Source organism: Octopus sinensis, linkage group LG3 (genome assembly GCF_006345805.1).
Source record: "Octopus sinensis linkage group LG3, ASM634580v1, whole genome shotgun sequence".
Taxonomy (NCBI): domain Eukaryota; kingdom Metazoa; phylum Mollusca; class Cephalopoda; order Octopoda; family Octopodidae; genus Octopus; species Octopus sinensis.
The window spans coordinates 64,078,400-64,103,399 of NC_042999.1; the positions used below are offsets into that span (position 1 = coordinate 64,078,400).

General features: G+C 37.7%; 1 protein-coding gene across 2 annotated transcripts in view; it reads left to right on the top strand.

Moving 5' to 3' along the window:
• Positions 1-1,056: 1,056 nt before the first annotated feature.
• The window catches only part of LOC115209608 (mannan-binding lectin serine protease 1-like), a 159,370-nt gene continuing 135,426 nt past the window's right edge, over positions 1,057-25,000 (top strand). Inside the window, exon 1 of one of the 2 annotated variants that reach the window (XM_029778048.2) lies at positions 1,057-1,889. In XM_029778048.2, the coding sequence (XP_029633908.1) occupies positions 1,799-1,889 (91 nt within the window). In that variant the 5' untranslated portion in view covers positions 1,057-1,798. The remainder of the gene's footprint in view (positions 1,890-25,000) is intronic. The other variant, XM_036501048.1, reaches the window with a different exon arrangement.

Consider the following 25,000-nt stretch of genomic DNA (forward strand, 5'->3'; position numbering starts at 1 on the left):
TCTATCTATCTATCTATCTATCTATCTATCTATCTATCTATCTGGATAGAAAGATAGTTAGATAGATAGATAGATAGATAGATAGATAGATAATAGGCTTCCGAACAAAATCCCGGCCACATGAACTGGGGAGCCAGAAGCACAGGATGCAGCTTACTGATATCGAACGTGGATCTAAATGGTTGTGAAGCGAACTTCTTTACGCAGTCAAACACACACACACACACACACACATACACACACACACACACACACACACTGTACAGGCAAACACATATATCTATCTGCCTATGTTTGTGTGCGTGTGTGTATAGATATCTATGTAAGCACGTATCTATTTGAATGTACACAAAAACATGCACTGAGACACGTAACTAGATAAATAAAAAAAATCTTGTGATCGGATTAAATACGGGGAAATTCTATGAAAGAAATCATGATTGGAGGAGGGTTAATTATTAGCAGGAAGAGAGAGAGGGTAAGAGAGAAGTGTGAATTGAGAGAGAGAGAGTGTGTGTGAGTGAAAGAAGGCGGGCTTAAAAGAAGGTGCATGAATGAAGAAGAATAGATGTACACGAAATTAAGATAAGTATGAGGAAGGACATTTGCTGAAGTAGCAGGTAGAGCGAGAGAGAGAGAAAGAGAGAGAGAGAGAGAGAAAGAGAGAGAGAGAGAGAGAGAAAACAGAGAAGGGAGTACGAAAGAGGAAGAGAATGCGTGCGCGAGCGAGTGTGCGTAAGTGTGTGTGTGTGAATGAGCGAGTCAGCGAGTAAGAGAGGGAGAGAGAGGAAGAGTATGTTAGTCGTTTAAAAAAGAAAGAAAAAAGCGCTGTCTGAAAAGCGGATTACTCGAGTGCCGTTACGAAAGTGTTTGCCTTATTGGAGTTAAAATCAAACTTGGGAATTTACTGAAAAGCATACACACTTATTTAATATATGCATATATACACACGCATACTCACGCAAGCACACACTCCCACATACCCACATAACTACATACACACATACATTAACATATATAGATATAGATATATATAAGTATACATACATGCGTGTATTTATTAAAGAGAGCAAGCAACACAACAGCAACAAGTTAGACGGGGGAAAAACAAACCCACCTAAAACAACAACCACAACCACTACCACCATCAGAATTACTGCCAACAACAACAACAACAACAACAACAACAACAACCACAACAACAATATCAGCAGCATTCAAAATCATTTATAAGTAACGAAGTATTCCAGAGCGGAGCATTTAGCGAAATCGCTCAAGTTCGCTCAACAAATATTAAATATTATACCCTTACACACAAGACCTCTACACGCACGAACATATATATATACATATAACTTAAATATATATACATATATCATACACCTATACACGTATTTACACAGCATATTCTTTAATCAAACGCACGTGTTGTGTATATAACACATACAACTCAATATATAATAATAATAATTATTATTATTACACACGGACGCACACACACGCACCACACATTGTACATATGTTTCTTTTCACAGAATGGATATACCATTTAATTTCAAAAGAGTCAGTGTCTTGACTTTCCATCGTCCAGTGCTAATAAAACAAACGCACGTTTTCATTATATAGTTTAATAAGAAAAGATAAAGAGTAAGAGACGTAACTTTTTTTTTTTTTTTACATTTCCGTGGCTTAATAGCCACCAACTCAAACATATCCAATAATTAATATATATATATATTATATATTATATATCATATATATATATATATTTTATATATATTTAATATCATAAGTATTCATGGCGCCTTACACAACATTAGGGTTTTTAAAAAGAGCGGTTGCTTTACTCTTGTTGTACGTCACATACGTGAAATGCTTCGCACCTGAAGGTAAGTTTGCTTTGCTTTATCTATCTACCTAGTTAAAAAAAAAATACAGTCTCGTTTAAGATGTTGTATCTGAGGAAATACAGCTGTTATTTTAGCGCAAAACTGCGTGTGTGTGTGTGGGGGGGATGTGTGTGTTTGTAAGACAAGCAGTAATACTTCTTGCACATCAATTGATAAGATCTCTTGATTGAGAGATAGATTGAAGTGTGTCTGTGTGTACATGCATATATATATATATATATATATATATATATACATACATACAAATGCATATATACATGCATATATGTTTATATATATATGTATATATATATAGCAACGAATTGCCTTACCACATACCGAATTTAGAAATAGCAGTCAAAGAGTTATAGCTATTTCTTCTAAATAGCTATAACTCTTTGACTGCTATTTCTAAATTCGGTATGTGGTAAGGCAATTCGTTGCTAAACCCTTTATTGCTTAGTATTACTTAAATTTTCCTCGAATGAGGCTTTTACATGCCGAAGACTACTTGGTGTAATTGATAATTATTCCAAATTAATTATTTCACCCTTCATTATTACGGATAACCATATTGTATATATATATATATATATATATATATATATATAATATATATATATATATACATACAAATGCACATATACATGCATATATATGTTTATATATGCGAATAAGAATGTATATATATATATATACATACATACATTCTTATTCGCACCCCCGGCAACCGTGGTTGCCTACTGTAAAATATAAAAAGAACATTCTTTAATTTATCGTACTTCGATAAGAAAAAAAAATCACAACCTTCCGTCTCAGTAAACCACTATTGTTCCAGGAAGTTGTTTTATATATTTACTACGTATTGCTTGAAGCTAACTGTTTTCCTACACCTCGATCCTTGAATTACACACACACACACACACACATATATATATATATATGTTATATTATATTATATCATATTATATTATATTATATTATATTATAAGTACATAGTTGTGTATGAGTATACATATATAATTTATGTACATGTGTGTATATTTGCGTATATATCTGTGTGTATGCATTCATAAACCATTGCAGGGCATGATATAATCATCAAAATTTGTGTTTAGAATGTGAAGGACTAAATAAATAAATACCGCACATTACCCCCGGCTCTCTGTCGATTCAGTTTACGAAATATTAGTTTTTGTATTTGTCATTTTGCATTACCGAAAGAAGAAACATCACTAAAACAAAATCGCAAAATTTGCATGCTGTGGCTGTGTGTATCATCCTTCTTGTTGATTTAGCCCTCACACAATGAAAGCCTTGTTAACTTTGACAATCTCATGAATAGAAAAGGGTTTGCGAGAGCGAAGGGCCCAGCCGTTTCTTCCATAATAATAATAATAATAATAATAATAATAATAATATAATAATAAGGGCCCCACCTGCAAGGTCATGCGCTGTTTACCTTGATATGAGATCACCATGTCGCGCACATATGGTTGTGATGCATGTGCCTGGTGTACCCTTATCAGACGGGTAGTCATGATGGGTATATTGGGCTTCGTATATTTTACCCCAGTGTCACTTTGATGGCATGAATTGCTCTCTCACTCAATAATAATAATAATAATAATAATAATACTTTCTTGTGTAGGCACAAGACCCGAATTTTTATGAGAGTGGGGCGAGTCGATTGCATCAACCTCAGTGCTCAACTGGTACTTATGTCATCGACCCCGAAAAGATGAAAGGCTAAGTCGACCTCGGCGGCATTTGAACTAGAATGTAAAGACGGAAGAAATGCCGCTAACTATTTTGTCCGACTCACCAACAATTCTTCCATCTCGCCGCTTTTTATAATAATCCTTTCTATTGAAAGCACAAGGCCTGAAGTCTTAGGGAAGGGGATAAGTCGATTACATAGACCTCCAGTGTTTCACTGGTACTTTATTTATCGATCCCGAAATGATGAGAGTTAAAGTCGACCTCAGCGGAATTTAATAATAATGATCCTTTCTACTAAAGGCACAAGGCCTGAAATTTGTGGGGAGGGGACTAGTCGATTAGATCGACCTCAGTGTTTCACTGGTACTTAATTTATCGATCCCGAAAGGATGAAATGCAAAGTCGAGATCGGCGGAATTTGAATAATGATAATAATAGTCCTTTCTACAAAAGGCTCAAGGTCACTAGTTTCGAGGAAGGAGATAAGACGATTACATCAACCCCAGTGCTCAACTAGTACTTATTTTATCGACCCTAAAAGGATGAAAGGCAAAGTCAACCTCGGCAGAATTTGAACTCAGAATGTAAAGACGGATGAAATGCCGTTAAGTATTTTAGCCCGTTAACGTTTCTACCAGCTCGACCCCTTTTTAGGACTTTTTTTCCCTTTCATTAATATGCAGAAAGCAACATAATCGACTTCACTACTCCCATCAAATGTTGTGCCCTTATTTATAAGCTTGAAATTTCTTTCTTTCTTTCTTTCTTTCTTTCTTTCTTTCTTTCTTTCTTTCTTTCTTTCTTTCTTTCTTTCTTTCTTTTTCTTTCTTTCTTTCTTTCTTTCTTTCTTTCTTTCTTTCTTTCTTTCTTTCTTTCTTTCTTTTTCTTTCTTTCTTTCTTTCTTTCTTTCTTTCTTTCTTTCTTTCTTTCTTTCTTTCTTTCTTCGTAATGTCTCCGACGTGACATACAACATGAATTGACTGTTTTCAAAAAAACCTAAATACCTGTCGGAGATCATCGCTGGAGGTCAGGCTTGAGCAGATCTCTTCTTTTGAGAGAGAGACGGGGGGAGAGTCTGTGTGTGTGAACAGGAGAGAAAAAAGAGAGAGGAAGAAATGAAGCCAGTACTGGACTGGTACTTTATTTCATCAGCCCCGAGGGGACGAAAAAGTAACATTGACCTCGAAAGAATTTGATCTCAGAAAGCCTGAACAAATACTGCAAGACATTCTATTCCGACACTTTAACAACTAACTATTCATTCATTCATCTACCCACCTACCTACCTACCTACCTACCTACCTATGTATTCATAGGCGTGACAGTGTGGTTGAGAAACTTGCTTCCCGACCACATGGTTTCGGGTTCAGTCACACTGTGTGGCACCTTGTGGCACCGACTGAAATCATGTTTTGAAATTGCGTGATTGTTGTAAATGTATGTCGTCCATTTCCACGGTTCTGGCTATAGGGAAATATTATCCTGCTTGGAAAGGATTAAGGGTTGGCGACAAGATGGGCATCCGGTTATAGAAGATTTGCCTCAACAAATTCCGTCTGACCCATGCAAGCATAGACAAGTAGACGTCAAAACGACGATGATGTTGATATGTACATATGTATGTGTGTGCAAGTTGTGTTTCGTTTTTAATTGTTTGAATTCTTGCTATAAAGAAGGAGTTGGTTTCCAACAGAGAATTATATCCCCATCGTTGAAACTTAATGACAACAGTTTTGCTTACAGGTTGTATTTGCTTACAGGTTGTATTTGCAAACTGCGTGTGTGTGTATGTTTCTGTTAGCTGGTCATTTTCATTTTTCTCGAAACAGCCAGATTTTCGGGATTATCGCTTAGATGTTTATTACCATGGCCAAGCTGCAGATATAATCATAGATACAACTGTAAATTTATGATCTATATAAAGAAATTATAGGCTCTGAAGAAGTCCTCCGTAAACGTTATTTTTCTCGCTAATTTTGAAAGAAATGTTCACATCAGCAGGGAATCTGAACTTAATAATTACATAGTTGTTTCTAAACGATTATATCAGGTCTGTACTGTTTGCATTTAATAGCAGTTGTTTGTTATAGGAGTGTTAGACCAATATTCCTTTTGCTTAAACGCATGTATTTAACAACAGAAATACTTTCTCTATCTCGGAGGTGTCTTTTCTACGGATAACATTGTATTTTGTTTTAACAACAGTATCATATTGCATTGGTAAATGTTAATCATGTGTAATATCACCTAAAGAAATTGGCACAATCAACATTTTTGGTTGTATCTTGGGGTTGTCCCTTTTAATCGTTAGGTATTTTGTAACTATCTCCTGCTCTTAGAAAGCAAAAGCATGACCTTCAAAATTGTGACGTAATCTAACTTTCCCAAGGTCAAGAGAGGTAACACTTCCTGTTAATATTAGCTTCATTCTCAAGTTCACGTAAAACATTCCTTTGTTTTATTATGCAAAGTGTTTCTCCTCTAAATTCTTCTTTGAGGTAGGCTAATCCAGCAGTTTTAGGGTCGCATGGTACGTCATCGAGAAGTGAGTACTTCTCGAGTTCACTTCCGACTTGTTAAGACGTTGTTCTCTTCAGTTTTAAGCAGCTGGCTGGTTGATGTAATGTATGTATTTTTGCTGCTGTTGTTTAGTAGATACCGTCTAAGTGATGCCATACCACAAAAATTATTTCGACTAATTTCAAACCTCTTTACTTATAAATGTCTATGTTTGTATGTATGCATATATGATTTGGTGAACGAATATGTCGCTCTTGAATATATCATACTTGAATAGGTCGTCCTTTTGGATTTATTTAATATTTTCTTCTGTGCAGAATTCAAGCCGGTCACTAACAAAGGGACAAGGCTCTTTTGCTTAAGTCAACACAGCTCTTAAGGTTGAGGATGTGCGGATAAACTTACTCTCGTGCTGTGGGTGTGCACGTCACGTTAGAACACAAGTGTGTAGGTTTCATTACGCGTGTGCATGCATTCGCACACACGTACATGCATACACACATATATTAAACTCTTTAACTTGTTTCAGTCATTTGACTGCGGCCATGCTGGAGCACCGCCTTTAGTCGAGCAAATCGACCCCAGGACTTATTCTTTGGAAGCCTAGTACTTATTATATCGTTCCCTTTTGCCGAACCGCTAAGTTACGGGGACGTAAACACACCACCATCGGTTGTCAAGCGATTTTGGTGGGGGACAAACACAGACACGCAAACATATACACAGGCATACATATACATATATACAAATATACGAAGGAGCTTCTTTCAGTTTCTGTTTACCAAATCCACTCACAAGGCTTTGGTCGGCCCGAGGCTATAGTAGAAGACACTTGCCCAAGGTGCCACGCAGTGGAATCGAACCCGAAACCATGTGGTTGGTAAGCAAACACACACACGCATGTATAATATATATATATATATATATATATATATATATATATACAATGAGCTTCCACATAGTTACCGTCAACAAAATTTACAAGGTATTGTCGGTCCGAAGACACTTGCATAAAAGTGCCGCACAATGAGACTGAGTCCAAACCACGTAGATGCAAAGCGAACTTCTTAACCATATAGCCATGTCTGATAAAAACAAATCTGAGTTACTTTTAAAAACAGATCCAGTCACAAAAAAAAAAGCATTTAAAAGAAAACACTATTTTAAATTAGAGGAAGGAAGAAACATTCTAAAAGAATTATCAAATTATAAGTATTATCTGTTTTTAAAAAATCCAGTATTTCACGATTTTGATATTCTTTGGTGAAGCCTTGAATTCTTGCTGCTCTATTTTAATATTCCTTGAGTAAAAGTCGTGATGTGAAGAGAAGAGTCTCGCATGCTTGGACTACTGCAAATCTTTCTAAGAAATGTCTCGCCTAGGCCTGCACATACACGTACAGAGATATGGTCAAACTTGAGCGGCTGAGGCTCCAGTCTCAATTTAGTTTATGACATTCAGTGCATCACAATTAATCAACTTAAACGTTTGACGTGGGGAGGGATGACTACAACATTCTTTACGTTCTTACTGATCCCTTTACATTAATGAAGGCAGCGAGACGGATAGTAAAATAAAAGAGTTATGGACGAAATAACGCTCTAAGTTCATTTTCCGTCGGCTTTCCCATACATCCTTTCGAGATTATTATTTTGTTGCTCGGTCCTTATTGAATATAACCTATTATCAATAGTATTCCTGCCCTAAAATATCTCTCTTGATTTGTTATCTAGAACTGCATTGTCTAGTGTGTCTTTGTTCTTTTAAGGCTATAGGAAGTAATTTGAGGAGACTCGGATGCTATTTCTCGTAGTTCGGATCTTTGGATCACAATGCCAGAAGCAGCAGCAACAGCAGTAATAGTAGTAACAATTGATGCAATCTTCTTCTTCTTCTTCTTCTTCCAATCAGGACTCACGCCATTAGCCACAAAGAATAATCCCTAATTCGAGCCTACTCTAAGCTACTAAGAATGCATGCAGCAACTTGAAGATCCACTCACCACATGCGATAGACTGGCGGTTGCACGGGCGCGAAAGCCACGTTGTTATCCTCATTCCATAAACGGTGGCTTTTTAACGGGTGGAGAGCTGAACCATCCTGGGGTACAGGGGATTCGTAATCTAGACTAGGGTCTGAGAAAGTACCACACCATAGTGGGTTACACCACGGTTCCTCTGCTTTGTGGAAGAAGTAGGAAGAAAGAGTGAGAGAAAGTTGTGGGGAAAGAGTACAGCGGGATTCACCACCCTCCCCCGCTGGAGCCTCGTGGAGCTTAGGTGTTTTTGCTCAATAAACACTCACAGTGCCCGGTCTGGTAATCGAAACCGCGTTCTTACGACCACGAGTCCGCTGCCCTAACGACTGGGCCATTGCGCCTCCACAGTTGATGCTGTTGTCGTTTAGCTTCACACCGACCATTTTGGACTTGTAAATCTATGGTTACTGTCGTTCCAGCAGTGACCATCCTGTCTTTTATTTTTAAACACAATGCATCCAGAACGAACTGCATTCCCCAGTGCGATCTTCCTTTATGTCAGACGGCAAAATCTGATTTGATGGTTATTCGGTTTTATGAGCCTGTATCCTACATCAATAGTAGCTTTGTATATTTGTGTCATAGTTCCCAGCTTAGTCTTGACTGAAAAGAAAACTATCATAGACGGTCCATGTGACAACATAATCCAATGTGTTACCCACTTTTTAAGACCCTTGCCTGTCCAAGTTTCCCCCAAACGTCCAATGCTTGTTTTCAGACATTTAATTAGCCCTTGTTTATATATTCTGAGTAGTGTGAAGCATTCTTTTCATAAGTCCCAACTTACTCTGGTGGTTGAGAAAAAAATTGGAAACGAGTATCATATATGTTGCATGGACGCCAGGGAAATATATCATATGTATTAAATATGATACACAAGACAGACAAAGTGTAAGATAGTGTAATCAGGCGATATTTCATGCAGCTCGATTTAAGCTACCCCTCTTTTTCACACGACTGTTTAATAATGCAGTGTTTCTATATAACATTGCAATACCTGGCAAGGAGGAAATAGCACAATTGTGACGTCTCCTGTAGGATTAGTCAGCTGCCTGTGACATGTGTCATGTCACCTTTATTAACTCCTTCCCACCGACATTGTTTCTTAGACTTGGCAAGGCCACTGGTTTTAGATCATTAGATATAAGTTGGAATTTTTCCACACCCGAATTATAAACTGTTCACAGTGAGCTATATTTTATCACCGCATAGTCCGGGTTATATCGCCCTGTTCAACTAAGCCTTTATGTAAATTATTGCCATTTACCAAATTATGCGTTGTATTTCATGCACTAAATTATCATTGTTATAATTGATTGGGAAACATTTAATTTATATTTGTTAATTAAAAATTAAAGTTGTTAATCTGTTTAAACCCTGTGTACATTGCTTACCCAGACGATGTCTGAACTTCCACCCGTATTAGTTCTGGAATGTTGTAGACATATCTGTTGTAAAGTCACGCCGAAGAAATCTATATTTCTGTCACCTACTCACAGGTTGACACTTATCGTCTTGATATATTCTTCCCATCGCCACAAATTAGTACTATTTGTGTTGCTGTTATCAATGGTAGTGGTCGTGGTTGGAAGATTGATTTAACGGGGTTAAAGAAGACGTAATGAACGTGTGAACGAACATCGCAGTGGTGGCAGTGTTTAAAAACGTTTCTTTTATTTGTTAAAAAATATCTTAAGATGACAGCGACTTTGGCGATGCTAATGAAGAGGAGGGGTAAACGTATTATCGAAGGCCAACCGTGGCCATCCCATCTTATTAATGATTACACAATCCAGTACATTCTTCCTTATTTTTTTTCAAGCGGCAAGCTGCGATTTGAGGGACAACTAGTTGCTATTTCTTGCATGTACACTCTCATAATGGTATGATAATGATGAGGAAGAAGGCAGCGAGCTGGCAGAATCGTTAGCACGCCGGGCAAAATGCTTAGCGGCATTTCGTTCGACTTTACGTTCGGAGTTCAAATTCTGCCGAGGTCGACTTTGCCTTTCATCCTTTCGGAGTTGATAGATTAAGTAGCAGTTGAGAACTGGGGTCGATTTAATCGACTTAGCCCCTTATCCAAACTGCTGGCCTTGTGCTAAAATTTGAAACCAATGATGATGAGGAAGAAGACGAGGAGAAGGAGGAGGATGGTGATGACGGCGATGATAGCAATCATAGTGATAATGATGTTGGTGCGGATGGTGCCGGTCTTGATGATAAGGATGAGAATGATGGTGGCAATTAATCCATGATATTAAATTGTACAAAAGTTACACGAACCAACGAGGAAAGCTCTTTTGAGGTCATTCATTCAACTAGAAATACCAGTCAAATCTCGCTCATATCATACTTTTATACTTTTATTAAATCTGATAATATGGGTTTAGACACAGCCCTATACTTGAAAAAAAAAAAAAAAAGAAAAATCATTAGTGGTCATGGTTGGAATGCTTTTGACCTGCCTTCTGGACAGGACTGAATTGGAGTTAAAGGATGACAATCATGCTGCATGAACGAAATAAATGTTAATAAGGGTGAAAAAAAAAGACAAAAAATAAACACAAAAACCCCCAAAAAGATTAAGATGAAACCAGAATCCAGAGAGATGATAATACGTTGGGTGATCTTATGTTTATTGGTAAAGTGTTACACGTTATCTAGGTTAATACTGAGGCAGACAGTCCCAAATTCTATCTATTGTCTATTTTTCACATGAAGAACAATAGAGATAGAAGGGAGCTAGTGGTGATATTGAGAAGATCAGTTAAAAAAGGACCGTGACTATCAAACACCACCATCAGCACCGCCATCATCAGCACCACCGTCATAAATATTCTCAATGCAGTCAGTGTCTTCCTTTCGCTTTCTCTCTCTCTCTCCCTTATATAGACGCGCATACATCATTCTTATATAGAGAAATACACACACACACATATATGGATATGCGCGTATCATATAAAGACACAGAAATACACACAATCGCTTACACATAGACATCTCTCTCTCTCTCTATATATATATATGTAGGAGTGGCTGTGTGGTAAGTAGCTTGCTTACCAACCATATGGTTCCGGGTTCAGTCCCACTGTGTGGCACTTTGGGCAAGTGTCTTCTACTATAGCCTCGGGCCGACCAAAGCCTTGTGAGTGGATATGGTAGACGGAAACTGAAAGAAGCCCGTCGTATTTATATATGTGTGTGTTTCTGTGTCTGTGTCTGTCCCCCCAACATCGCTTGACAACCGATGCTGGTGTGTTTATGTCCCCGTAACTTAGCGGTTCGGCAAAAGAGACCGATAGAATAAGTACTAGGCTTACAAAGAATAAGTCCTGGGGTCGATTTGTTCGACTAAAGGCGGTGCTCCAGCATGGCCGCAGTCAAATGACTGAAACAAGTAAAAGAGTAAAGAGTATATATACTGTAAAGAGTATATATAACAAAAAGAGGAATATATAAGAGTGGAGTGACTAAAAAATAAATGAAGTTAAAAAAAAACTTTAATACATTTAATCAATACCATTGAGACTTAGAAATATCGAAGGCACAATATAATCCAAATAAGAAAACAAAGAAATTCTTTAACATATCTTTAAGGATTCCGAATCAGATGAGAATTTCGGCATTATTCTGGAATCTGACAGTATTAATAACCCAAAATTCGGGTTAAGTGCTTCTTTAGAAATACCCTACCTTTACACCCTTCCAAGACCTAAGTAGACGTAATATATATACCTCTGTCAAAGTTTAACACTGACTTCAGCTTCAATAGCTTAAATTTAGAAAATTCGGGTAGATGCTGATGTACAGAATGTCGTACGAAAAAATTCCAAAAGAGTTGGAACTTGTCTCTTGGTTGGAAAGAATATCCTGATGACAATTATTATAGATTCTCAAAAGGAAATGAAAAAAGTGTCAGTTATATAGAAAATTGAACCTCTTATAGGAAAACCAGAGATATTTCTTTACAGGCAAAGAGACAGCTACTAAGAGGTTTCGGATATTATGAGACCTCGTCTAGATAGCTTAGTCTACGCTAGCCTACTTTAAAGAGTCGATAAGCTTTTTAAAATATAATTCGCATTTGATTTCAAAATGCGAGATAAGGGAACTAACTCAAATAGGTAAAAACAACAACGTTAATTTAGCTAATTCTGATACGTGGCGATGTACAGAATGACGTACACATACACACACAAATTCTTAACGAATTGAAATTTGTAGAAGGGAAAACTACGAAGTTACCAGGTGATAACTGTTGACGACCTTGAAAGAAAAGAGGAGATAATTTCAGAAAATTAAGAAACAATTTCACAATACACTTTAAATTTCATGCTTAAAGAGAAAATCAGATCGAGAGTTAAACGATAACAACTACCATTCCATGTGTCAAATATTTCAAGCTAAACATTTAATTCAATATTCATTCTCCCACTCTCGAAAAAGACGCAAACTTTTGGAACTTTCTCGTTGCTCAAACTTTTCCAAAAATGATAAATCTACAAACGTTTAAGTTAAACACCAGAAAGAAAGAAAGAAAAAACCTGCAAAGGCTACGGGCACGGCACATCTTCCAAAGACTGTGTAATTACAGAACTGAAAATCCTTTATACGTCACCAATGTCAGCAGCAAAATGTTAACGACGAGTAACATTCAAGCGTGCCTTAAAATGACATCCAGATTAATCTTCTTTTCCCCAAATTTCTTTTCCCTCTAAGCAGTTATAACAGTAAAAGAGGATTAGGTCATTTTATGTAAACTGGAACACAAGATTTCAACGTTCATATTTGAACTTTTTGCATTTCTGTAGTATTATTTGCTTTTATTCATTCCCTAACTTGATGGGTATGTAACAACAAGCCAGCTGCCACTAAAAAATCTCTAATGTGACATCTTTATCAATGTACCTGATGAGATCCAGACTGATGGGTCAAAACATAAAGGGTTAATACTAAATCCATCTCCTGTTAGTTAAGGGAGAGTTTACGAAAAAACAAAAGACGAAGACAGGTGGTGTACAAAACAAACAAATGTATTAGTATAACGCTCAGGAATAGAAAAAGTCTTTTACGTTTCGAGCCTACGCTCTTCTACAGAAAGGGACACAGAAAAAACAAGGAGAGAAAAAATGTGTGTAGTGGCTATCTATCGGGATGTGTGTTGTGTTCTTGAGCAAGACACTTTATTTCACGTTGCTCCAGTTCACTCAGCTGTAGAAATGAGTTACGACATCACTGGTGCCAAGCTGTATCGACCCCTTTTCCTTTCCCTTGGATAACATCGGTGACGTGGAGAGAGGAGGCTGGTATGCATGGGTGACTGCAAGTCTTCCATAAACAACCTTTCCCGGAGTTGTCTCGGAGTGGATCATTCTAGGTGCAATCCCATGGTCAATCATGACCGAAGGAGGTTGTGTGTGTGTGTGTGTGTGAGAGAGAGAGAGAGAGAGAGAGAGAGAGAGAGAGAGAGAGAGAGAGAGAATAAAGGAGAAAAATTAATATACTGACTGAACGAGAAGCTAATAGAGACGTATTGATAGTTAGACAGACAGCCAGAAAGACATGAATTGTATTAATCGACAGAAACACTTATACGCATGTACTGAGTTCTGTTTCTCTAGTTTGTTTCACCAAACACACACACACACACACACACATATATATATAAACACACACTGTATGCATATAGAAAAACGCATACACACAGCTAATTCACAAGCATACATATGCTTTTAAGGCTACTTAAGTCTAAGCAGAATAAACAGGAACTTACAAAGTTGAAGAACGACGAAGGAAAAAAAGTGGGAGAATAAGACAGAGTGTAAGTGAGAGAGAGAGAGAGAGAGTCGTAGAAGAGAATAATGCGAAGTGAATGTCACGAAATGTTGTGTAAGTAAAAATGCGTTTATGATGTGAGATGAAGTAATAAGAGTTGTAATGATAAAAATAAAACTAGAATAAACATCGAGTAAAATAATGAACCAATCAGATACTTTCTCCTGTGCTCACTCGATCCGTTAGAAATAGCAGCTAAAATCTCATTTAAATACTGAAACACGCAATGTGTTAGAATAGAAATTTATATGGCGTGATGGGATTATGTTTTAAATCGATGGTGCATGGAAATACGGAAAACAAAAGTTGGTAGGGTCACGTTTGGAAAGCTTCCGCTCATTCATATCTCTCCTCGATCAGAGCGGACTTGAAGTAACAAGTACACGTTCATAATGTATAGTATTCTCATTAGTTTTCAGAGGTATTAGCTTCAGTTTACTTAACAGCAGGTAATGAGAGAGAGAGAGAGAGAGAGAGAGAGAGAGACAGACAGACAGAGAGTGAGAGAGAGAGAGTGTGTGTATATCAGTCTCTTTCTCTCTCTTGTGTGTGTGTGTGTGCGTGTTATGCTGTTGCTTCTGTTATTGGAGTATGGTCAAGCTTGGGCACTGTCTTGAAGGGTTTAACCAACTCAAATCCGAGTACTTACGGTGATAAAGTTTGCTATATATATACAGGATGGGGAGGCAAAATTTACAATATTTTGAGGCAGGGATTGAAAGACAGTGTATGACCGATTTGTTTATTGAAAGTCATGAGAATTTATTTGCAACAAGACAATTTACATAATAGAAAATATTTTTATACTATGTATCCTCCTTCTTTCTCAATAACTGTCTTCACATGCTTCCTGAAACTTGCACAGGCGTTCCTCAAATGACAACCGATGCTGGTGTGTTTACGTTCCCGTAACCTAGCGGTTCGGCAAAGGAGACCGATAGAATAAGTACAAGGCTTACAAAGAATAAGTCCTGGGGTCGATTTCTTCGACTAAAGGCGTTGCTCCAGCATAGCCGCAGTCAAATGACTGAAACAAGTAAAAGAGTAAAGAGTATATATACTGTCTGTTTTCGCTGAATCCTCTTGGGCGTAAACAAACGAGCACCAGTTGTCAAACAGTGACAGACAAGTATTATGACACACGCACATACACACGCATGCGCGCGCATACCCCTTCCCCCCCACACTAGACGGGCTTCGGCACTATTTCCGTTTGCCAAATTCTCTCGCAAGGCATTATACACGCCCTGATACCTATTTCTTTATTACCCACAAGGGGCTAAACATAGAGGGAACAAACAAGTACAGGCATAGGTATTAAGTCGATTACATCGACCCCAGTGCGTAACTGGTACTTAATTTATCGATCCCGAAAGGATGAAAGGCAAAGTCGACCTCGGTGGAATTTGAACTCAGAACATAACAGCAAACGAAATACGGCTACGCATTTCGCCCGGCGTGCTAACGTTTCTGCTAGCTCGCCCTGATACCGTCGGTATCTACATATCAAATTTGTGCGCAATCGGATAGAGGAGCCCGAGATCCTAGAAGACACACACACAGACAGAACGGATTTTATATTATATATATATATATATATATAATATATATATATATATAAGGATCCTTGAAGAATCAAGGCATATCAACTAATTGGCTAGACAGAATCACACAGACCAGGCAGTGAAGTAATCCATCATCAGTGCAGAAGGCATCGAAGAAGTTAAAATACAGTTGTTGGGTAATCTGCTATTCCAATAGAATACAAAATATTCAACGAAGAACAAAATATATAGAGTGGTGTAAAAATAAAATATAAGAACGAATAGATTTCCGAGTGTTGCTAAAATAAATAAATAAATAATATAATAAATAAATATATATATATATATATATATATATATCAGGAGTGGCTGTGTGGTAAGTAGCTTGCTAACCAACAACTGTTCCGGTTCAGTCCCACTGCGTGGCACCTTGGGCAAGTGTCCTCTGCTATAGCCCCGGGCCGACCAATGCCTTATGAGTGGATTTGGTAGACGGAAACTGAAAGAAGCCTGTCGTATATATGTATATATATATATATATATATATATATATGTATGTGTTTGTCCCCCTAGCATTGCTTGACAACCGATGCTGGTATGTTTACGTCCCTGTCACTTAGCGGTTCGGCAAAAGGGAACGATAGAATAAGTACTGGGCTTACAAAGAATAAGTCCCGGGGTCGATTTGCTCGACTAAAGGCGGTGCTCTAGCATGGCCGCAGTCAAATGACTGAAACAAGTAAAAGAGAAAAAGAGAGTATATATATATATATAAGTTCAGCAAAATTTAGATTCAGATGAATATGGTACTTAAGTTAAAGGCACTAGAATTTAGTATGGTATTATCCATATAAATCAAATGGGGTGATTATAATAAAAATAAGCAACAAATGACTGATACACACACACACACACACACACACACATATATATAGACTGAGATCACAACACTCTCTCTAATGGGACGTTAGACCCTTGCTGGATCACTCACCACTCACAGCTAAGTGGATTAAAGCAGCGTAAAATCTAGTTTTTTTTTTCCTAACGATCACAATACACCGTCAAGTTCGAGAATCGAAACCTCAATATTGCGATCGTGAGTGCAGCACCCAAACCACAAGGCCACACGCCTTCACTACACCAGTTATGGAAGTCTTATGTAGTATCAAAACTCTGCGTTTTCTTCTCTAAGTCATGTTGTAAATATGAACGGAATGTTATCAGTCTGTGGGCACAGCAGAGGCAAGCTCGTTTGTTTCTCATTGTTGTCCATGATAAAAAGTTTTGTAACAAGAGAGTACGTACGAGTTGATGTCTTACATTGATACAATGTAACAACATTGTAAAGGACGGGAGTGGTCTTTTGTATCTATTCAAGCATACAACTGATATATATATAAAGCAATGAAGGAAACTTCCTCCCCGTAGTCACTAGAACTGAGAAATTGCAGCCAAATTACCTTCAACTCCCACCATATCGTTAAGAAAACCACCTTGGACAATATCATTTCATTTTCATTTTCATTTCATCTAGTTTCAGCTCACGAGCTGTGGCCATGCTGGGGCACCGCCATTCGGTATTGCTACATGATTTTACTTCACGAATGCTTTTTAGCAATTGACATTTGGTGCATAAGAGAGTTTGATGCAGCTGCCCTCATCTGCACCTCCTGCCGTGAAGTTGGTTCATCTGGGACACCTGACAGGAAGAGGTCCAGCTTTATTTTGAAGACACCTGCATCCACCCCATGCAGGTCTCTCAGGTCCTTCGGGAGGATATTGAAGAGGATATTGAAGCCCAGGCTATCGCAGTATCTTGTCCTACATCTTGATGGCAAAATATTGATACGGAACAATAAAAACAAGATGCTCATGACTTGAACCCCTTTGTTCTTGGGGCTGAATGGGGCTAACCAACTACTTTAACGACTACAACAACAACAGGTATATATTTTATACACCCCAGAGAAATGAAAGTGATTTACATTCAAAACAATAAACTATACAGTATAATATTGTTTTTATTTTACCAGAATTATTGTTGGCTCAAATCAGAGTTATCTCCCTTCGTTGCTGTTTTCTGGTCCTAACACGCCAAACGGGAGTTTCAGTTTACTGTTCATGTAGATAATTTCAATCGATGGTTTTCAATTCACAGTATTACATATGTGAGAAGGCCACATTGCGCGCCCTCTAGATACTTGAAGTACTTTAGTTCAGTGTTCCAAAGTCAGTGGTACAAGCAGTGTCCTTCGTGTAGGGAAACAATAATGCGCCCCCCCCCCAGATTTGGTCATAAATAAATAAACCCTGTCGCGGTCGATTTTGACTTTCATCCCCCCGGTGTCGATAAAATTATCGTTAGCCAATATGAGGAATTAATGTAATTGATTTACGTACGCCCAACAAATCAAATATGTGGTCGGTTTCCACTTGGGCAAACCATTTAATTTTACTATTAACGATACAACAGTAAGGTGACGAGCCAGCAGAATTGTTAGAGCACTGGAAAGATACATTTATTCAAGCTGTTGATGTTCTGTGTTCAAATGTCGCCGAGATGAACTTTGCTCTTCATTCTTTCGGGGTCGATAAAACTAAGTAGTTGTTAAATACTGGAGTTGATGTAATCAACTATCCACTTTTCCTCGCCAAATTGCTGGTCTTACGTCAAAATTCGAAACAACGATTCTACAAAGAAATATCAGAATGTGTAGAGCTGCAGTCAAAATGTCAAGTAGTATTTAGTAACAGCTCTTTACGTTTGGAGTTCAAATCTCATCAAAGTGTTAAAATATGGCGGATAACGAAATTTATTTTAAAGTTCAATGTTTTTTTTTCTTTCTTTATCCCGTTAAGTGTTTAAGTCAATCAAAATGGGCGACACAGAGTAAACATTTTTAAAGTATTGGAAAGCAAGAAATGAGTTTTTGTGCAGCCAATGCCATATGGTTGAGAAGATTGATTCACAGCCATGTTTCGATCTCACGGGGCAAGCTACTTACCACACAACCACTCCTGTGCCTATAGCCACTCCTGTGCCTATAGCCACTCCTGTTTGTGTGTCTGTGTTTGCCCCCCCCCACGCCATCGCTTGACAACCGATGTTGGAGTTTACAAACTCGTAACTTAGCGGTTCGGCAAAATAAGTACTAGAATAAGTGCTAGGCTTACAAAGAATAAGTTCTCAGCTCGCTTTGTTCGACTAAAGGCGATGCTTCAGCATGGCCGCAGTCAAATGGCTGAACCAAATAAAAGAATATGTGTGTGTCGGGGGGGGGGCTGTGTGTATGGAGAACGAGAGGGTGGGTGAGAAGTGTAACCTTTCCGTGGTAAATCTCAAGGCCCAGTTTGTTTTTGGAATTACTAGACCATAACAATGATTTTTATTTATTTATTTTGCTCTTTCTTTTTTCCTACGTCAAGATCAGTGGAAATTAGCAGAGAGTGAGAGAGAGAGAGAGAGTGGGGAGGAGGGAGAGAGAATGAATAAAAGGAGAGAGGGTGGGGGTGGGAGGAAGAGAGAGATATGAAAAACGAGGAAGTTAAGTGGTAGAGAGGTGTCGGAGGAAGAGTGCTTAGTAGAGAGAGGGAATATCGAAGTGACATCGTTTTGTCCATCAATAGCGTGTATTTTTAGTATCAAAAACACACCTCCATCGATACACGCACCAGTATACGCAATCACACATATATAGTTGATGTGTATATATATATATATATATAATATATATATATATATATATATAGATATATTATATATATATATTATTATATATAAAAGCAGGTGTGTGTGAGTGAATATATGCATATATGTGAATGTGCTTTCGTGTATAAAGCAATACAAAACACAAATATCGCGTTTTATAATTTCATATTAAATAGTTCGTTGTAAGATCGTTTCAAATCCTGGTCGTCAACACAATAGGGGTCGAAATGACCGTAGTACGAACTAACATATATATATATATATATATATATATATATATATATAATATATATATATAATCAAAATAAGCAACAAGTATATCCGAGGTAGGGTGGTACAATTGTTCATGCTACTTCATTTTATTAAACACTGTAAGTATTACATCAGTTTTAAAATGTCGAGCAATCTTCAGCCATTTATAGAAATTTTCCAATCAAACGGACAATCCACATTCTTATCGCTATTTCGTTGAATCTCTCTCTCTCTCTATATATATATATATTATATATGATATATATATCAGATATATATATATATATATCAATATATATATATATATATATATATATATATAATCAGATATATATATATATATCAGACAGTTAGGTGATACAAAAAAAGAGACAAGACATCCAGATAGACGATACAAAGAAAACAAGGACGGGTCATTCGGAGTTTTCTTTCCTCAGTCGAGTTCCAGATTATCTTTGCAATTTCGGCTGAGGAAGAAGGCGACAATTATGAAAAGGATAGACCCAAGGACTTGACTGGTACTTTATTTTATCGACCCATGAGAGAAGGGAAACAAAGTTGACATGGGCAGGGTGTGAACGCAGAATGTAAAAAAGAGTGGTTTTCGACGCTATAACGAATCTGACAGCTCATTGAGCACCACCAGCTCAAATAATTTTTCCTCTGTCTTCCCTTCTTGGGATCTTTCCTTCTCCTTGTTTCCGACGAAGAGCTCCGCTCGAAACGTTAAACCCTCCTTCCCTTCTTTCCTGAGCGTCAATAATACTTTAATTGTTCCACGTCCTGCGTTGCTGTGTTTTTTCTCTTTTTTTTTCTCTGTTTTCTTGTTTGGATTAACTTTATATATATATATATATATATATATATATGTATATATATATGTGTGTGTGTGTATGTGTGTGTGTGTGTCTTACTCATATTTACGCACGCACACACACAATATTTACATACCACAGACACACACACAATATATATATATATATATAATATATATATATATATATGCGTACTCATATCCATAGACACAGAACCACACACGTTTATATCAACTCACACACGCATAATATACGTGTGTGTCTATATCTCTCTCTATATACATCACTGTGCGTGCGTACGTGTGTATAAAAAGGGTCACCTCCCGTCATGCACTATGCATTCATCAAGAGCCTCAACACTCTAGCCCCTCCCAACGCTCTGTTTGCCTTTGTCGTAACATCTTACTTATCAACACGACTTGTTCCCACGTTATTCCGGTCGCCATGCTAGCCGCAGTCGTGGTGACAGCAGTGCTCGGGAAGTACCATCAATTTTTATTTTGTTTGTTTTTGTTTTTTTCCTCTTCTCAGACTTTACTTCTCTACACATCTTTCTATCTCCGTTCTCTCTTTATCCTAGTTCTATTTTTACTTCTATTCTGAACACATGCACTTGTTTTCCTGCGTGATGCCCACACAAATATTTACGTATATTTTGATGTGGAGACAGACAGACAGACAGACACACAGACATATATATATATATATGCTCTTTTACTTGTTTCAGTCATTTGACTGTGGCCATGCTGGAGCACCGCCTTTAGTCGAGCACATCGACCCCAGGACTTATTTTTTGTAAGCCTAGTACTTATTCTATCGGTCTATTTTGTCGAACCGCTAAGTTACGGGGACGTAAACACACCAGCATCGGTTGTCAAGCGATGTTGGGGGGACAAACACAGACACACAAACATACACATACATACATACATACATACATACATACATACATACATACATACATATGCAACGGGCTTCTTTCAGTTTGCGTCTACCAAATCCACTCACAAGGCTTTGGTTGGCCCGAGGCTATAGTAGAAAACACTTGCCCAAGGTACCACGCAGTGGGTTTGAACCCGGAACCATGTAGTTCGTAAGCAAGCTACTTACCACACAGCCACTCCTACGCCTATATATATTAAAATTATAAGGCTATCTAAGAGATACCACCATGCTTGAAATATCAGTCAAAATCAGGTTTTGACTGCTATTTCAAGCATGGTGGTATTTCTTAGATACCCGTATTTATAATCTTTTAATAATTATTATAACCTATAACGGTTTTATCTTCCTACGCTGCCACTAGATTTGATCGCTATTTAAAACAATGAAATTATGCTATGAAATTTATGGATGCTGCCCTCCCTCCAGACCCAGCAAAAGCAGGAAAAGGAACACCAGAAGGGGCTACTGGTCTTAGAGACTCAGCAAAAACAAAAAACAAAAACGCAAAAAGGACAGTGTAATTTGAACGAGATTTGGCTACTGTTTCTCGCGAAAAAGCATTTGCAAAAAAACCATTCGTTTTAAAAATACTTAATACTTGGGAGAACAAAAATCACACGAAGAAAGAAAAAAAAATACAAACTCAAGATTTTGATGATGGTTGTTGAATCAAAAAGTACCAGGCAGCAGTGGAGGGTACTGAAAGCCACCTTGTTTGTTGTAGGGAATATTTTGGGTGTCAGTTAAAATTTGTGTTGTTCAACTATATTTTGAAATAATAACGCCAAAAAAGCAACAGTAACAAAAAATAATTCAACCATTTGAATACCCCCACCATCATTACAAGAACAGCACAAAGCATAATTCTTAATTGTAACCACACAATTACTGCGATAATAAACAATGCTAGCTGCAGCACGGCGTTGGTAATAATAACGATGATAATAATTTCTAATTTTGACACAAGGGCCAGCAATTTCGGGGTATGGGGTGAGTCGATTATGTCGACCCCAGTGGTCAACGGGTACTAATTTTATCGACTCCGAAAGGATGAAAGCGAAAGTCAACTACGTCGAAATTTGAAGGTAGTGTGTAGCTAGGATGGAATAAGCCGGGCACATGCCCTGGCCGTCACTTTGAGGGGGAGGGCGCAATTTTGGTCAAGATCATTTTCTTATTAAGCCACATTTTAGTTAGAGGGTGGGGTGCGCAATTTTGATGCTTGTTCTGGGCGCCATTTACCCTATCTACACTTCTTAGCACAGGGCCTGAAATTTCGGGGCAGTTACATAGACCGCAGTGTGTCGCCGGTACTCAATTTATCGAGCCTGGCCGATTACATAGACCCCAGTGTTTTACTGATACTTAATTTATCGACCCCGAAAGGATGAAAGGCAAAGTCGACCTCGGAGGAATTCGAACTCAGAACTTTGCAACTGGCGAAATACCACGAAGCATTTTACCCAGCTTGCTAATCATTCTGTCAGCTCGCCGCTTTAATAATACTAATGATAGTTTCAAATTTTACCACAAGGCCTGAAATTTTGGGGGAGGGAATGTGTCAATTACATCGACCCCAGTATTCAACTGGTACTTAATTTATCGACCCCGAAAGGATGAAAGGCAAAATCGATCTCGGAGGAATTCATCCAGCTCGCTATCAATTCTGCCACCTCGCTGCCTTTATAATAATAATAATTCTAATTCTGCAGCCGACAAACTGGTACGAGCAGTGTCTTGACAAAGTGAAAATGGCATTTTATACTCTAAGAACGCCGAAAAATTAAGTCGTACAACCTTGGCTAAACGCAAACTGACATCTTTTAATCTTAAAGACTAACGCGAATCCATTTGCCTGTAATTTTACTTCAGTTGCTTTCATTAAAACGAAGTTTCCATACTCTTCTCTAAACTTTACTGAGTCACCACTTAAATTGTATTCCTGTAGCTCCACTAACGACCGTCAGATGGTTTATATCTATATATTATTTATTTTACATAGAGCTTGCGCTGTAGGACGTTCCTTTCCTTGGCTGACGATTGGAGATTATTATAATTTCGTCATCAGAGCACCCGCTGGTCATGATAAGCGACGTTGATGTTAGGGCGGAATATCCGAGTTATTTTATCTCAGACGGTAGCATACTTTTCTTCATCATATTAATGCGGCCACGGATCTTTTCGCTTTGACCGGCAGATTTTTAAAATAATTTCCATGTAACTAAAAAATTTTAAACTTCGTATACGGGTAGAATGTGTTTATAAAACACATTTTTTTCTCTTGGCTTTCTCGAGAAAATTCTGTAGTTTGTAAGATATTTGTAAGATATTTTCTTCAATTTCGGCAATTTCAACCAATCAATGACCTCTATCGAGGTGAAAACGATTTCTGCCATAGAGAGTAAACAACATTTTCTGGCGGTGTCATATGAAAATGTCACCCATAATTATGACCCTAGTATCGATCTATTGCATTTCAATCTGTTTTAGAGTTAGGGTTAGTTAGGATTAGGGGTGGGGGGAAGGGTATCTTTTTTTTCTTCAGAAATGTAAATAAACCCAATCTGTTTTTTAAACGAGGGACATTTTCATATGACACCGCCAGAAAATGTTTACGTCAGAGAATGTTTTCACCTCAATAGACGTCATTGATTGGTTGAAATTGCAGAAATTGAAAAAAAAAACAACAAATATCTTACAAACTACAGAATTTTCTCAAGAAAGCCAAGAGAAAAAGATGTTTTGTAAACACATTTTACCAGTATGCGAAGTTTAAAAGTATTTAGTTACATGGAAATTATTTTTAAAATCTGCCGGTCAAAGCGAAAAGATCCGCGGCCACCATTAAAAATCCCCCAAGGGACATCTGTCGTCACTCCTAACCGTGCAATAAGTATTTTATTTTACTACTCGCCAAGGACTGTTTTATGCACTATACTAAACCTTGGCCCCTCTCTCTCTCAGATACTTCCACCTATCCATAAATCATTTTTTGTTGCCATCAGCACGTCGCGAATCATTGCTCTACTGTCATTTGATAATCCAATATCAGACAGGTAGGACATTTTTAGCTCTAACTACAACTACATGTATATTTTATTGGAGTAACAGGATACGTGTCAACCAGCTTGGAGTAAAATATGGTTGAACTTTGGTTCTTGGATAGACAATGCATCTCTGTCAGTCAAGATTATTATATAATCACAATCATGTTACAAATGATCCCGATATCTGGGACATAAAAATTTGTTAAACCTTCTTAAGAATTAAAGGATGACGAACAAAACTAAATGCTTTCCTTTTCAACCTTGTTACCGAACAGGTGATTAGTCAAAATATAAAAAGAGTAAAAGATGATATCTAACCAGTGACATACACATACAATGTATGTATGTAAAACGGAACATTCACTGTACTATTTTACGAAATAAGGCCAACGCAGACCAACACTAATTTCTTTCGAGTTTTATCATACGCGAGCGCGCGTATGTGGGTAGGTAGATATTATCGAAAATTCTCGTACAAAGTCAAAAGTAAAAGAAGAGCGCTCTATACATTCAATGGAGTTGAATGTGTGTGTGTGTATATATATATAATAAAACTTTCAGAATCAAGCTATTTAAATAGGAAAGGTACCAAAGTGGAGTCCGTGATAGCGCACTGCTGTACTAACTATGTGTACTGACACATACGTACGGATTTGTTACAAGTACTGATAGAATACACA